Raw genomic sequence first — 15,927 nt, 5'->3', positions numbered from 1 at the left:
GCTAGGGAAGCAGATGCCAGCCAGGCGTGGCTAGAACGCGGGACCATTGGGCTGGTAGGCGGGACCAGGTGGGAAATTTAATTTTATTCATACCGCCAGGAAGGTGGGAAGGGAGAGGGAGAGATGGAATGAGAGTGAACTTGTAAGAGGAAAATAGAAAGAAAGGGAGAGATTGCAAATGAGAAGGAACCTGATAGAAGGAGAAAAAGAAAAAGAGAGATATAAAGGGAGTTCATTCAACTAGGAGAATAGGAGTTGGCAGCAAAAGCAGCTACATATTGGGTCTGATTTATTAAAGCTCTCCAAGACCAGAGAAGATAGATTATCATGGGAAAACCTATATAATCCAGCAAACCTGGAATAAACCTAGTCCAGGATTGCATATTTTTTGCCAGCTACTAGCAAATGCTTTTTAACAAATCCACTCCAGGATCACCCAGGTTCACCAATAATACTGTATCTTCTCCAGTTTGGAAGAGCTTCAATAAATCAGACCCTTTGAATACCTATGTGGCAATCTAACAAACAACAACTTGAGTAAAACACAGCAAAGATTTGACTTTTGGCCAATATAACCTAAAGTATTTTTATATAGTTTTCTTTGACAGCAAAACAGACTCTCAGTTGAAATGTTCAGAACAAAAATGTTTTTTGTTTTTATTTTTTTTTTGCATGTTTTGTAAAACAAAGTGCAAAAGTAAGAGATCACAAAGCAATTTTAAGCAAGCACTAAATCAGTTTTTGTTTGAGCCAAAAATAAGTACAACAAGAGGTTAAAGACAGCAAATCCTTATGTGATCTAGAGTTTTACTTGTGGTTGGAGTTGAAAGTCAACTCCAGGTAAACATTTAAATACATAGTAAAATAAAAACAATGTGTGAATTATATTACTTGGGAAAATATTGATTACGTTCCTCAATCAGTTTTGTGATCTGGACACCACTGACATTTAGAAGAACAATGTGGAGGTCTCCGAGAGTGTGCTGAGAATATAGAGACATTGCGCTTGATAATGGGAAAGGAAATTCAAGTACAACACAGTTTAAATATGGAGCAACTAAACATAAAAAAGAATTCTAATAGCAATAAAGGTAATAGGCAAAAATAGGAAAAGCAAAGTAGTGGACGGAACATTTTTATTGTTGGTTAAATGTGCTTGCACACTGGTTTACAGCTCATTACCTTCCATTTCTAGATTCATCTGATTGGAATGGCGATCAGATGTGGCCACAACTAAAGTAAAAAGAGCAATAAATGCCAGACTACATTTCCTAACCACCCTGCATTAGAGTAGAAGAGGAGACTTATCTTTTAATAAGAACGTAAGTGCTACGACCTCAATCTGTCCACAGGAAAACAATTGGCACAAGCAGCTGTAGGTGTGTTTTGATAAGGGCACAGCTACAGCCAAGCACAGTTACACAATAGCTTTTTGAAAAGGTAATACTATAATTTACACTAATCAATTGTTTTAAGATGTTCCCTTGGCTTTAGTTGGGCTTTAAAGGTTGAGTCAAAATTGCTTAGTTTTGGGGAGCTCTGGTGAACTCCCAACTTTCTGTGCACTGGATGCACCCATACCAGATTCCCAGATGCGATTAATAAAATGCATCCTTTAAGACCTTTATAGGCACAAACCTTACTTTTTTTGCAAGGTGGAACTATATTCGTTGGTGGGTGGTGGGCTTCTTCCAAAATAATGCTGTTTATGGCACAGACCTACCTGTGTGTTGGCACCTTGCAGTGATGGCAGATCCAAGACCATCTTATTGAGTGTCCTAAAAAGCCACCATCATGTGCAACCATACAACAGTCTTCTAGGGGCACAGAGATCAATTTTGACCATTGCATGGCCAATTATGTAACTCCTGCATGTGTACAGGTGTTGCATTGTCCCTGGTGGCTGGTTCTGTTTGTGGCACCACCATATACAGAGCAGAGCTCTACACTACATGCTGCTGGTGCTGTTCAGTGTACAGATAAATCAAAAAGCAGCCAGGGCTTTTGGCAACGGAGACCTTGCATTTCTTTTTTGTTATTATCACTACTTCTTGGCGACTTTATACAAGTTTAGATCCATTTTATTGTAAGCAAATGGACAGTTCAGTATAACATAACTCTTTTGTTGTATCTTTAAAGTGATCTGTATATGATTCCAAAATTAGGAACAACTTAGGAGAAACCTGAATCATAAGGAATTTTTGTTCCAAAGTGGGACGGTTTCTTAAAATGTGGAACATATGGGAAGTATGGTACACTGAGATAATCCCTGTGCAAAAAAAAATGCTCTGATTGGTTCAGAATCTAAATTAATGAATTCTGCTCTTCAGAGAAAAGAAATATAAAAACAAACTCATAAAATATTATTAGTTTTGTTTTAAAATATAATAAATAATATATAATAAAGAAACAAACTATTTTTAAATTCAATGAATTCATCATCAAAGTTATTCTATGTAACACCAGATCACATTGTTGTAGAATGTAAGGAAACCACATGGGAATGACGTCTGCCTTGGCATTCATGCTGCCATTAAATTAGGATGACGAAGACATTACACCAAAGTGATGACACATTAATACTGATCACTTGGATTACATATTTATGTCACTTTTGTTATACCTTCATGACCTGCATCTGCCAGCCTTTATTATATGTTTGCATCTATTTGTAGACTGAGGGTTTTTGGGCAGTGAGGTGTTGTAAGGCTTGTGCTGTGTCTCTGATTGTGAACTGAAATGACCCGACTAGAGAATCTTTCATGGAAGCAAACGGTGCCACATGGCTATCTGTCTTCTAGGGTTGTTGATCATCTCTTGCCAATGACTTTTTCCTGTAGCAGTCTGATCTGACCCCAGAGAGCAGGTTCCAAGGGAATAACTCGGGCCTCCACCAGGTTCCTGGCAGAGCATATCCATCTCTATGCTGACCTCTTTCAGCAGCTCTGATGGCACTTCGAACATAATCATCTCGTTCCAGACAGGATTAATTTTGTGCTTTGCCCTTTTGCTTTGTTTCTTCTTAAGTCTTTGAGATTTATGCCAGAGAGTGACCTTCACATAGAGATCTACGGAGAGACATAAGTATTGATCCATGTATTAGTTCTCTGCAGGGTGCAATCCTATTGTGGACATTCAAGTATTTGTATTTTTCTAACAAGCCTTTAATAGAGTTTTCAACACCCCATCATTGATCTGTGTATCTGGAGGCACTGTGGGGCAATTAATAATTAAAGCAGAGGCATACCTGCAAGTTTTATATTTGGTTGAGGGAAAACTATCCAAAACTTTAGTTTGCAACAGTCTTCCTTTATTGGTATGCAAAAAATGTTTCCCTTAAAATTTTGTCCCTCTAAACCTGCAAAACTGGTAGATTTACACATATGGCATGGACTGATTATCTCACAGCAGTTCATATGATGTATGTAGTAACTTGTTCAATGAGTTGACAACACTCATCAGACTGTTGGGTAAAAGATTCATGCAAGAGGAGTGCTGAGCTGCTGAGAAGGGAGTTCCTGTATTATTGGCTGCAAGGGAGGAGCAGGGGGAGCTGAGCTGCTGTGTCATTGCTAAGAGAAGGGGATTGGGTGAGATGAGCTGTTGAGCCACTGTAAAGACAGGGGAACAGGGAAAGCTAAGTAGCTAAGCCACAGCTGGGGGGTTGAAGCTGGGTGAGTTGAGCTGCTAAATGACACTTAATAAGGTAAGCAAGGTGGCTGTTTGGATGGGACAGCAGTGAAAAAGGAGCTGTCATATCACTGCTAAAAGAAGGGAATTTGGTGAGCTGAGCCCCTGATTTCCTTTTGGGATAGAGGTGCTTCGTGAACAGAGCTTCTAAATCACTGCCAATGAAGGGGAAAAAGAAGGAGCTGAATTCTGAATACCTGCTAGAATAGGAGCAAGGAGAGCTGAGCTACTGTGTCTCTGCTAAGAAAGGTTAGCAGGGAGAGCTGAGCTGCTGAGTCACAGCTATAGGTGGAATGGGTGAAACTTGGGGCAATTAGCTAAAAAATTAGTACTAGTAAGGGGAAACAAACTAAGTTCATTTCTGGCGTCACTACAATAAGGGTGAGTGCAGGTGAGCTGATCTGCCGAGTCACTGCTAGGAAGGGAGTGCTGAGTGAGCTGAGCTGCTAAATCACCGCCAATAAGGGAAAGCAGGGTGAGTTGATTTCCGAATAACTGCCAGGATGGGGGAAGGGCGTATAGAGCTGAGCATGACTGGATGAGTGGAACTAGATGCACTTAGCTGGTGAATTTCTACTAACAATCTGGAACAAGCTGAGTTTAGTTCCTGAGTCACTAGTAGAATGGGGGGCATAGGGTGAGCTGAGCTGCTGAGTTACCACTGGGAACGAGGACTAGAGATAATTCCAAAGCACATGTAAATAGCCATGCAGAACTAGATTGGTAGGTGTACAAATAGGGCAGAATTCCTAGCTTGTTCAGATTCCACTGTAAATGTGAGAGCTCAGACTGTTTTCAGTGAAATATTCAAAGTGCTTGGGTATTTTTTTTTATTCAGCAGCTTAGGTCATTTTTACAATATATAATGTATCTCTGGCATCTTGCACAGTACATACCTTTCCCCAGAAGATTATTGTTATTAGTTGAGTGTATATTCCTGGCTTTGATCAATACCACAATAAGACGATTGGCTGCCGGCAGATAACTCATAGACAGGAGGACTTCACTGGTGGAGGTGATATCCTGGGGACAACAACAGACCAGATAATTAAAGCTGAACTATGCGCAAGATGCTGAGCATATTAATACACAATGAAAATACATTTTCTCTAAGTTGTATAATCTACATTTCCCTCTTAAATGTGGTGGTTGCATTAGTCATCTTTTTCTTTTATCCTTACCTGGTGGTTCTGCTAGTAACACATTTCCTGCCTTAGGGTGACAACACTAGCTCATTGTACTGTATCCACAGAGATGCGTTGTCACCCTATAACAAGTAGTGTGTTAGGACTACAGAAAACCCCCTCTTGGCTGGCCTCTATCATGTAGAGGAAAGGTATTTTGTAGCCACAGAGATATCTTAAACAGAGTCGGGGCTGATAATGTTTGAGGCTTTAAAGCATTGTCACTAGCTTACTGTCAGCATCAGCAAAAAATAAAATAAGTTCATTAATTGTATTTACACACAGTTTAACTGTCAAAAAATTTGTAATTCAGTTCAGAACGTATTGTGATCAACAGGCTCATGAACTCCACTGGTACCTCCTTCCAAGGACCTATCTGACCTGCTCTATGATGCTGTTCCTATAGACCCCCATGGAAGTGCCTGTGCAAAAATAAAAGTTTGTAGTTCATGGAGTTTTCAACTGCTTTATACCCATCTGTGGGTAGCAAGTATTGTTACTGGGGAGTGTCGCTGCTGGGTGGGGGAAGCAAGGTGTGCAAAACTGTTGCACATTAGAGGGTTGAACTTGTTGAGTCATTGCTAAGAGCATGGAGCAGTTTGAGCAGAGCTTCCCTAGGAAAGTGGAGCAAGGAGAGCTGAGCTGCTGTGTCATTGCTGGGAGAGGGAAGCAGGTTGGCTGTGCTGTGGGGTCACTCTGAGGAGTGAGGTCCAAGAGGAACTGAGCTGCTGGCTGCTGGGAAAGGGATTATACTGAGTTGTGGGATAGGGGAGCAGAGGTTAGTAGGTATAGGGAAGCTGGGTGAACTGAGCTGCTGGATCACTGCTGGAAGAAGAAAGCAGGATTTTGTGAGCTGTTGGGCTGTTGTTGTTGGGAGTGGGGTTCAAAGAAAACTGAGCTGCTGGCTATTGCTGGGAAAGAAAAGGGGAGCAGGGTGAGAAGAGCTTTGCTAGGAGTAGGAAAGCAGGGTGAGCTGAGCTGTTGGGTCACTGTAGGGATCAAGATGCAAGGGAATTGTAGCTGATTGGTCATTGCTAGAAGAGGGAATCAGAATTTGCTGAGCTGTTGGGTAACTGTTGGGAAAAGGATTCAAGGGATACTGAGAGCTGCTGTGAAACTTCTGGGAAAGGAAAGTGTTCTAAACTGTCGTGAAGGGAGCAGGGTGAGCAGAGCTTTTCTAGAAGTAGGGAAACAGGATGAGCTGAGCTGCTGGGTTACAGCTAGGAGAGAGACCAGAGGGGGAGCTGAGCTACGAAAAAATGACTTAAATTAAGATTTAATTGCTCCACAGTGTCTACAGCTACAGAGGTTGATGGAGGCTTGATTTAAAGCTTGTTTACGGCTCCTTATGGAATAGAGAATCCACTGTCTGTGCTGCCAGATCTGACCTCTAGAGAGGTGACAGGTGACAGTAGAAGAGGAGTTGCAAGCTATACACAAAGACAAGATAAAACAACACATTGATTGAAGGTTATTCACATTGATTGCAAATAAAATTTATATATCTTTTTTGTCTTCCACTGATGGTGCAAAATAAATCAGGCAAGGAGTAATGTCCGTTCTCACAATCAATATAAAAAATCTAGATATATCTCATATGAAATGGAGCTGGGAAACTAAATTTGAGAATATTGTGATTATTGACATTTCACTCACCAGGATATTAAACTGGGGAAGCTTATGGATGCTACAGATTGCCATACGTGTGGATCTATAAATAGCTACCTGAACTCTCCCCCTCCTCTCTACAAGTGATTCAGGAATGATCTGCACCAGTCGTTCCCTCCAGGGTTCTTAATGACGCAGAAAGCCATCTCCGCTTGAATCTACGACAATTTGATCCTGGAAGGACATGATTTAGGTCTATGCTCTTTAACCAGAGCTCATATACTGCAACTGAAATACAGCTGTTATCAAAGTGAACCTGTCATTAGAGCATGTTGTTGTGTAGTTGGTGTCTACCACAAAGGGGGTGACTGCACAGGGAAGACATGTTTCTATACTCATGCTTTCCACTTAGAAATCCCACCAGGGTAATGGAGGAGCAAAGGTGAATATGTGCAATTGTACAGCAATATAATGTTGCTAAACTGCATGGCTAAAAGACACATTCCCTTTAAAGCCCTCCTTTCCCCAGGGGACCCTGTTGTAACCTTTCTGGGGAGAAAAACAGATGAGAGGGAAGTATTGCATATTAATATTTATTAACTTAAATCACAACTTCACCTAAAAAAAGATAAAAACAAATTGCTCAATAACAAGTAAATAACACAGCCAGCTTCAGCTTACATATTTATTCCAGAGATATCTTCAATGAAAAGGCCAGAATCATTTACTCAACTCCTCTGAGCCCATGTTGTCCTTGACCCGACACTACTTCAAGAAGATTGGGAGGATCCTTCATGTCTGCCAGCACAGGCTTGGCTACTGGGGGAACACCATGAACCATTTACAGAAAGACTGACATGCTGAATTCTTGTAGTTCCTTATGATACCCCTATTATAAGTTGAAACCACTTAAATCTATATGGTTTCAAAAATGTAAACAAGATACCTTTGGGGATAATTAGCTAACAAATTATACAATTTACCTCCAATGGTCCCTGCATTCCAGTGCCTCCTGTTTTGCTCCATCCCAAATTCCATCGTATGTATAGGGGGGCACTTGGCAACTGGGATAAGTTGGTATCTCATGAGAATAACACATAAGATTGCAACTAGAAGATACTGGTCTTATCACTTTTCTTTCCAGAAGAAGCACATCTTGCGAAAGGTGTTGAAAGCTTTATGAGACCCCAATGTAGGCTTTGTATGCCCAATGATATTAGTATATGTACTATTGTTTTAATACTTAAAAAAATTATGCTTTTATGAAGATGCTTGTGAATATCTTTTGACATAAGGTGCCCCAAAAGTCTCCAATAGTGGTTATTTGTATCTTTTATGCACTAGGGAATCAACCCAAAGCCTAGGTGGGCTGGATTTCTTACCCTTACTCCATCTGGAGTCCCTGACACACATGAACCCTTGCTACCTGCCACTCCTCCAGTCTTCCTCGCCATGCGGAATAGCACAGTAGTGGATTAAAATCATATAACTTTCATCTATGTCAGGTCCTTCTTTTGCATGCAGGCTCCCTGGGGGAGGCTCCCTGGATGTGAGGCCCACCATCGGTTGGTGGAGTGTAAGCAGGGGAGGGTCCTATCAAAATTTCACCAGGGGGCCCCAGAATTTGTAGCTTTGCCCCTTGTCAGGGATGGCTCTTGTGGAGGAGCTTGGATTTATATCTTATACTAGGCAGAGCATTACAAAAAGGGTGACATGACCTTCACTTTTATTACTAATGGCTATTTCATGAATGAACAGACAATCCTAATATTTTTTCCAAACGTTTTTGCTTTTATTTCTGCTTTGCCACACTGGAATAATCCTGGATTGCTATTGCCAATGTTGACTAGTGGTGTTTGTTTTCCAACGCCCTGATTGCTAATTTGTATTGTACAACCACAATGAAAGTGAACGGTCGGCTACACCGCTTCCATGCCTCTTTATTAATTCCAATGACCTTGAGCTGGTCGAGTGACCCCTAAGGATTCCTTATTGTGAATGAACACAGCTTTCTCTGTCTCCTAGAAACTGCATAGTGAATGGACAAATCCTGATTCTGAGTTAGCAGTTCCTAGCGTGACGTCTGTTGCTAAATATAGGCAGCACCAGACGCAATTATTTTGCCAGGGAATTTTTATTTTCCTGTGCAGTGATTGAGGCTCTGCTCTCCGGTGTGATAATTCTACGCTGTGTGAATTGTCTCTGCACACTTATACGTCATAAAATACGTCAAGATGTAAATTTATAGAGGAGATTGAAATGTTAAAAATACCACCAGCTCTGTTCCCAATAAAACAATGGATTTTGTTCTATAACGAGTTCCTGAAATTATAAAACGTAACAGCAATAAGGAGATTTGGATCTGATTCCATTGCCTGGCAGCCTATGAAGCGCCTGTTCTTCCAGTACATAAAAAATGGCTTAGAATACAATGGTGAGCTGCAATTGTAATATGGGAATATATTTTACATTACTTTTACACATTTACCTTTTCAGGTGCCCTGAGATCCACCCATCGTGCCGTGCCAAAGGGAATGCCAACATTGGCCAGGCTCAGGGTGATCTCCCCAGCCACCTGGTGCCTTGAGAAGCGGTCGCAGTTGCGTAGGGTGAGGGTCAGCATGGCCTGGGCTCGATCTTCCTCCTGCAGGGGGAACAACAGAGCTTCTTCCCAAACCGTGTGCGCGGATCTTTTTATCAAGGCCGTCTGTGCCTCTGTCTGTCCGCGTTGAGTATTCAGTGTGCCTAAAACATAGCAGTGACTCCCAGATTCCTCCTCTCCGGGAAGCAACACACCGACAGCTAAATCATAGGAGAAAAACAAATTATATTTCTTCAAATGAGTTACTTATTACACTATATTATTGACATAATTTATCCCTAAATTCACAATAGATGGTGGACTGGCCAAATGTTCATCCAGAACCTCTAGTCCAGTGTTTTTCAACCAGGGTTCCTGCCGAGCTGGCTAGGGGTTCCTTGACCAATGAGCAGTTTGTTCCTCTCAGGTCAGTTTATTTGACATTATTGATCTTTTTGGCTATCTGTAAGGGTGACATTCCTCCCAATGGCCAGCAATGTAAGAGACTTTCTCCCCACTGACCATAAAGCTAATGGACTGCAAGCTGTGGATATAGCAAATATAGCCGGGGTTCCCTGAAAATGATAAAAGTATTTCAAAGCTCCCCCATGTTAAAGAGTTTGGGAAAAATTGCTCTAGTCATTTTATAAACTAAACTGAACAATTTGCACTTTTTAACATCATAGCAGCTTTGATATTAGCTTCATTCTAAGCGTAATACTTACATTCCAGAAAAGACACACAGAGCTCAGCTGTCTGACGATCGTACCCGAGGGAATAACGCAGCTTTGGTACATGGTGGGGGCTGACTGCTTTCTCAGAATCCTCATTGTCAGAAGGAGGGGTATTCACACATTGATCTGTAGATAGATATGTGAGAATTAGATGGATAGATAGATAGATAGATAGATAGATAGATAGATAGATAGATAGATAGATAGATAGAGATAGATAGATAGATAGATAGATAGATAGATAGATAGAGACAATGGTCTCTAAAAAGTAGCAAATGTTTTCAATCATGTTTTCAATCATTTGTTAGCAAATGTTTTCAATCATGGACCAGATCCATTCAAGATTTGCTACATCACCCAGCTTCACTGATAGAGAAGAGAAATTGATAGATAGTTTTATTTTATTTCCGATGTATCATGTAATACACAGTATTGATCCCCTATGTATCTCTTTGGGTTCTCCTCCTTATTTTCCTCCAGAACAATCTCGTATGAAGCATTCCGTGTGTTGCATGTAGATGAGGCTCCGGTTACAGTTGTCCACCCATGTACGGCACATGATGAGTGATCGGCTTCTCGATGATATTTGTCCCACACATGACACCATCCAAACATCTTCAAGATGACTTACTGCTGATTATTACATTTAGGCCTCACACCAACACTACAAAATGAGCCGGAACAGCAAACACTCAAGAACAAGAGGACACATATAACAAGTTTAGCTTTTATCGTCCTTTATTACGGTTGCTATAGAAACAACAAGTAAACTGCGAGTCCATCATGACATGATTTTAGGTTTTTGATGCTGTCTCATGGGTTTTTCTCGGTTGGGGTGTTAGAGGAAAAAATCATTTGCAATCCTTCCCAAAGCAATTTTTATATAATTTGAGCAGTTCCAAACTATTTACTATATATATTTGTCAAGGCCTGCTGATTAAAAGGATATCACATAAGTGGTAAGTTTATTCATTATAATTACGGTATGTGGTAAGGGTAAAAGTAAAGGTGTGCATAACACTTGAAGACAGTTTTGTCCCCTTTTGTTATATTATATTGTTATATTGGGACAAATGCAGGAAAAAATAATCAGTTTGCATATAATACTAGTGTAAAATAAAGATATGATCAAGGCAGGTTGTGATAACACAATAGACCTGATATATCAAAGCTCTTCAAGACTGCAGAAGATAGGATATCATAGGAGAACCTGGGTGACCCAGCAAACATGAAATTTTACGAAATCTATTCAGTCAGGATAGTCTTTAGTCTTGAATAACTTTATTAAATCAGACCCAATATATATGTAAAATTTACGTTTTTATTTATTATGTGGGAGTGGATGTGGTCAGTGGAGACATGATCATGCCCCTCATGCAGCTGCGCATAAGAAGATTATATGGATTCATGATTTGTTGCTGATTGCAATCATCAGCAATAGGTTACCATTAGAGCGATGTATTGTTGCAGGGAGATCCAGGTAATGTCTTCTTCAGCTCTGCCTAGATAAGTCCCAGACCTTACGTCAATACTTAGCTGGATGCCAATCCCCTAATCTAGTGCTGTACTCTTTACCCATAGACAAGCCTCTGCTTAGCCTCAGCAGGGAGCTTGCACCTTTACAGCACTCAGGTGCCCCAGCCATTGGGTATGTACTGGAAGGCATCTGGGGGAAACAAGAGGCCCAGGAGCCCACAGAGAAGGAACAAGGAAGGAAGGCCAAGGGGTCATTTGAAAGAGAAGCCAGAACGTAGTGGAGGAACTAGTTAAAGGTTGGAATTAGGGGTCATGCAAAGGTGGCAAACATTCATTCCAGATACTCAAAGGCGCAAGCAAGAGCAGGTCAAAGGTTGGAGATAGAGGTCATACACAAGAGTCAAACATCCAGTCTAGATATCCAGAGCCACAGCAAGAGCATGTCAAAGATTGGAACTAGAGGTCCTTCATAACCGTCAACATTCATTCCAGATACCCAGAGGCGCAAGCAAGAGCAGGTCAAAGGTTGGAGATGGAGGTCATACACAACAGTCAAACATCCAGTCTAGATATCCAGAGGCAAGAGCAAGAGCAGGTCAAAGGTTTGAACTAGAGGTCCTTCATAACAGTCAACATCAAGTCTAGATATCCAAGGGCTCAAGCAAGAGCATGTCAAAGGTTGGGGATAGAGGTCATACACAACAGTCAAACATCCATTCGAAATATACAAAAGTCAAAATCCAGTCCAGATACCCAAAGGCACAAGCAAGAGCAGGTCAAATGTTGGAACTCGAGGTCCTTCATAACAGTCAACATCCCTTCTAGATATCCAGATGCATAAGCAAGAGCATGTCAAAGGTTGGGAATAGAGGTTATGCACAACAGTCAACATCCAGTCAAGATATCCAATGGCTCAGGCAGAGCAGGTCAAAGGTTGGAGATAGAGGTCATAAACAACACTCAAACATCCAGTCTAAATATCCAAAGTCAAAATCCAGTCTAGACACTCTGAGGCACAAGCAAGAGCAGGTAAAATATTGGAACTAGAAGTCCTTCATAACAGTCAACATCTATTCTAGATATCCAGAGGCATAAGCAAGAGCATCTGGCTGCATTTTGCCCCCAGAATTGCATTGCAAGTGTGTTCTCATGTAGAGATTCCAGAAGACTGGGCACATGCTGTAGGTACAGCAACTTTCCACCCTTATTGCTGGATGGTGCAGAAGTAACTTGGTCCAGGTGATTTAGTACTGGCAATCCAAGCCTTCATACTGGAAGAAGGAATGATGACACATAACCTTACTTCATTTCACTTGTAAACACAATTTAAATGTGTTTGTATAGTAATCCATTGATTACATATAGAACACTGTGTAAGGAAACCGGATGCCCAAAGGCTAATTATTTTAGCTTCTAGGCTTAATGCCGGGTGTCAGTTGTCATAGATAGTGGCCAGGTTCCAAAGAACCACTGATTCCTGAGGCCATTTTAAAACAGCACTGAGACAAATAGCCACTGTGCCAATTTTATAGCATTAGGGGCTCCGGTAGGAAGAGTGGACCTAATGTTCTCTGCAGAAAATACAATACATAAAATTGCACTGTAACAAAACACACAAAAATAAATATGGAGACTGTATACCTATCTCCACCATTAAGCACATATGTTTCAGTGCTGATGCTGGCAATGGGCAATTTTCTAGCAGTTTCCATTTTTTTAACCACCTTTTGATCACAAAAATAATCCAATACATCAAAAACCTCCTTCATATAAACATATACTCGGGTAGGCTTAGTCTGTTTGATGTTTTGTTCTATAGAAGTCTGAATGAAATTGCTATACATTTACCTTGCTCACAGAGAACATAGTGGAATGTTCTGTGTAAATGATCAGTCCTGTAATCAAGGAAAACTCATCTCCGAGTAATCTTGCCTAATACATTTATAAATGGATTTCCAGGATTGAAACTCAAACAGAAATCCTGGAACCTTTTGCCTTCATGTTTGTGCACAATGTACACCTTATACAGAAAAATCGCTAATCTTCCATAGAGCAGAGGTTTGCTAGCTAAATTATTATTAAAGGTTCACACAATTTCCATTTCAGGCTGGAGATGATGCATAGTACCATATGTTGGCTTCTATGATCTCCTAGGGATTCCAGCAAGTAAACTTCCCTTCCTTGTCCACCATTATTCTTTATGATGTTCTATTACCAAAAAATCAGTTAAACATCTAAAAGGAAGAGAATTACCCTCATAACATTGCCATGTTGACCTATAGTAACCTGAACATCAAAATCCCAGAGGACTATAAGAAACTATGGGGTAATATAACTCCACTATCTACAATATACTAAAATAACATTGGAGTGACCTCCTATAATAGGCAGGAAAAATGATTGCACCTTGACTTGGCCTTCATGTTGGATATGGCAAAAATAAATGGAGATAGACAATCAACTGGGCACCTCTTGCCATGGCTTCACTTGACTACAATCTGTTTTTGTTAGGTTACCAAAGTACAATTCCTAAGTTCCCTGATATATCAACATTTAATATGCAAATGTAATTATTTTATTGATAATTACAATTACTGATATTAATGCTGCCATCACTTCTTGTGATACATCCACCACTTATGGTCCATTTAGACATCCATATTAAAACTCCATTATTTTGTGCCATTCAAATCATCATTAGATGAAGAGGAGTCCAGCAACCAATATACCACATGGATCCTCCCATGGATGGGCAATCTTAGCCCTTTTCAGTGTCAATGAAGCTAGCCGCGGATGACCAAAAAGCCCATTACCTCCCATTTAAAAGAAGAATCCAGTGTGTTTCAAATACATTTACAATTAGAGTTACCATTACAATGCCTCCCTTTGGGTAATGTTTAAAATTTCCCCAAGCTTGTTACATATTCTAATTACTGCATTTCCGATATATGTTTATTGGTTACCCCAGTTTGCACATCGGTAAAAATAATCAGCATACCTGCTAAAAGACTTCCTCCATTACTTATCCATCTGGCAAGTAATTGATGCATACATGCCAGGGTGACATGTAGTATTTTTTACTAGTTTTGCAGCTTTGTGGTGTCAACTGCTTACTGAGCACATATTGCTTAGGAAAATATAATACATCCTGTTCTGCACACATTGGACCTGATTTATTAAAGCTTTCCAAGATTTTAGATACATAGTCTATCATGGGTGAATGTGGATGATCTTGTAAAACCAGGAATGGATTTGGCACAGGATTTAAAGCATTTGCCAGAAAAATGATTGATAGGTTTTCTGAATCACCCAGGTTTTCCCATGACAGTCTATCTTCTCCAGTTTTGGAGTAAATCAGGCCCATTGCCCAACCTCCCACATCTGATGCTCACCATTCACATATAAATAAACAAAAATAAATAATAAACAAAACAACAATTTCATCACTTGCAAGGTTTTTTACTAAAACCTATTTCTGTGACCCCTAGATCAAAACAGATTTGATTAGCAATCAAAAGAATTTTAAAGTTTTTTTCTTTTCACATTTTGGATAGTATAGCCAGTCATATCCCATTGGGAAGATTTTCTTCCACATATGCAACAAAAAAGTGAAAGAAATTCCCTCTCATACAGTTGTCAATGGAATAAGTATCTCCACTAAAAAGTTTCTCCTTTATTGATGTTCCAGTGACAACTCATAATTGTTGAATTTTCTCTTTCCCAGTGGTCCCCAGGAAAAATGAAGGGTGGAATCCCTCCAGTGGGAATACAGACATCAATGTAGACCTGACCCAATCCAATACTGAAAACTTTAGAAAAAGTTTAAGGAACCTTCTTATGAATTTTTACCTGATATCAGCACTCCTGAGATAGTTTTTAGTGTTGGATCTTCTGTGGCCTCATTTGCATCCATCTCATCACTTCCCGCCACCTTCAAAGAGTGCTCTTTGCAATTAACGATCTCTGGAGACGTCTGTTTGGAGGAGATGACGTGAGGGAAGCGGAGCTTTGCCTGGGGCTGGACCGGTTCTGTGCATTTATAAACATTCATCTAAGAGAAGGGAAGAGAAAGATTGAGATACAGGAAGTTCTGCAATATATATATACTAATGCTATGTGGCCATACTAGTCAAAAGTGATAAAAAAAATTACATGGCGGGAGCAAGCCATGTAGGAGAACCTATAGGAGTTACCTCAAGCTCCTATTACCACAAAATTCAACTCACAATCTCCGGAAAAACACCACACATAGCTTGGAAAAATATGTGGCCAGGACAGCCTCTTTATTCAATACAAATAATGTCTTAAATAACCACAATAATAACCTCCAATGTTCAACAACTCTTTTTACTTCTTATTACAGCTTTTTTAACTGTTCAACTCTCCACAACTCCCCTACTGGGTCAATGGCATACCATATAACACCAACTTCCATTTTTATGGAAAAACCACTCCTTTCCGATCCGTCCGCCAGCCGCCATACACAGATTCAGGGACAACCATGTTCCGTTCCTTTTCCAATTTACCTTAGACTTCTCCAAAGGTTAATCTCAATGAACCTATTCCCTGAAACACCATACCTCTGATGGCTGAATGTATTTCACCTACCACTTTGAACTACACTAACCCTTCCCTTAATCCGACCCCTACCAAT

General features: G+C 40.3%; 1 protein-coding gene across 1 annotated transcript in view; it reads right to left on the bottom strand.

Moving 5' to 3' along the window:
• Nucleotides 1-624: 624 nt before the first annotated feature.
• Nucleotides 625-15,927, bottom strand: part of SYT13 (synaptotagmin 13) — a 21,764-nt gene continuing 6,461 nt past the window's right edge. The window contains exons 2-6 of the mRNA XM_072422157.1: nt 15,123-15,324; nt 9,789-9,923; nt 8,971-9,284; nt 4,587-4,713; nt 625-3,068 (exon numbers count right to left, since the gene is read on the bottom strand). Coding sequence (XP_072278258.1) covers nt 2,761-3,068; nt 4,587-4,713; nt 8,971-9,284; nt 9,789-9,923; nt 15,123-15,324 — 1,086 coding nt within the window. The 3' untranslated portion in view covers nt 625-2,760. The remainder of the gene's footprint in view (nt 3,069-4,586; nt 4,714-8,970; nt 9,285-9,788; nt 9,924-15,122; nt 15,325-15,927) is intronic.

Source organism: Pyxicephalus adspersus, chromosome 9, assembly GCF_032062135.1.
Source record: "Pyxicephalus adspersus chromosome 9, UCB_Pads_2.0, whole genome shotgun sequence".
Classification (NCBI taxonomy): domain Eukaryota; kingdom Metazoa; phylum Chordata; class Amphibia; order Anura; family Pyxicephalidae; genus Pyxicephalus; species Pyxicephalus adspersus.
This window is presented reverse-complemented; position numbering and strand designations above follow the sequence as displayed.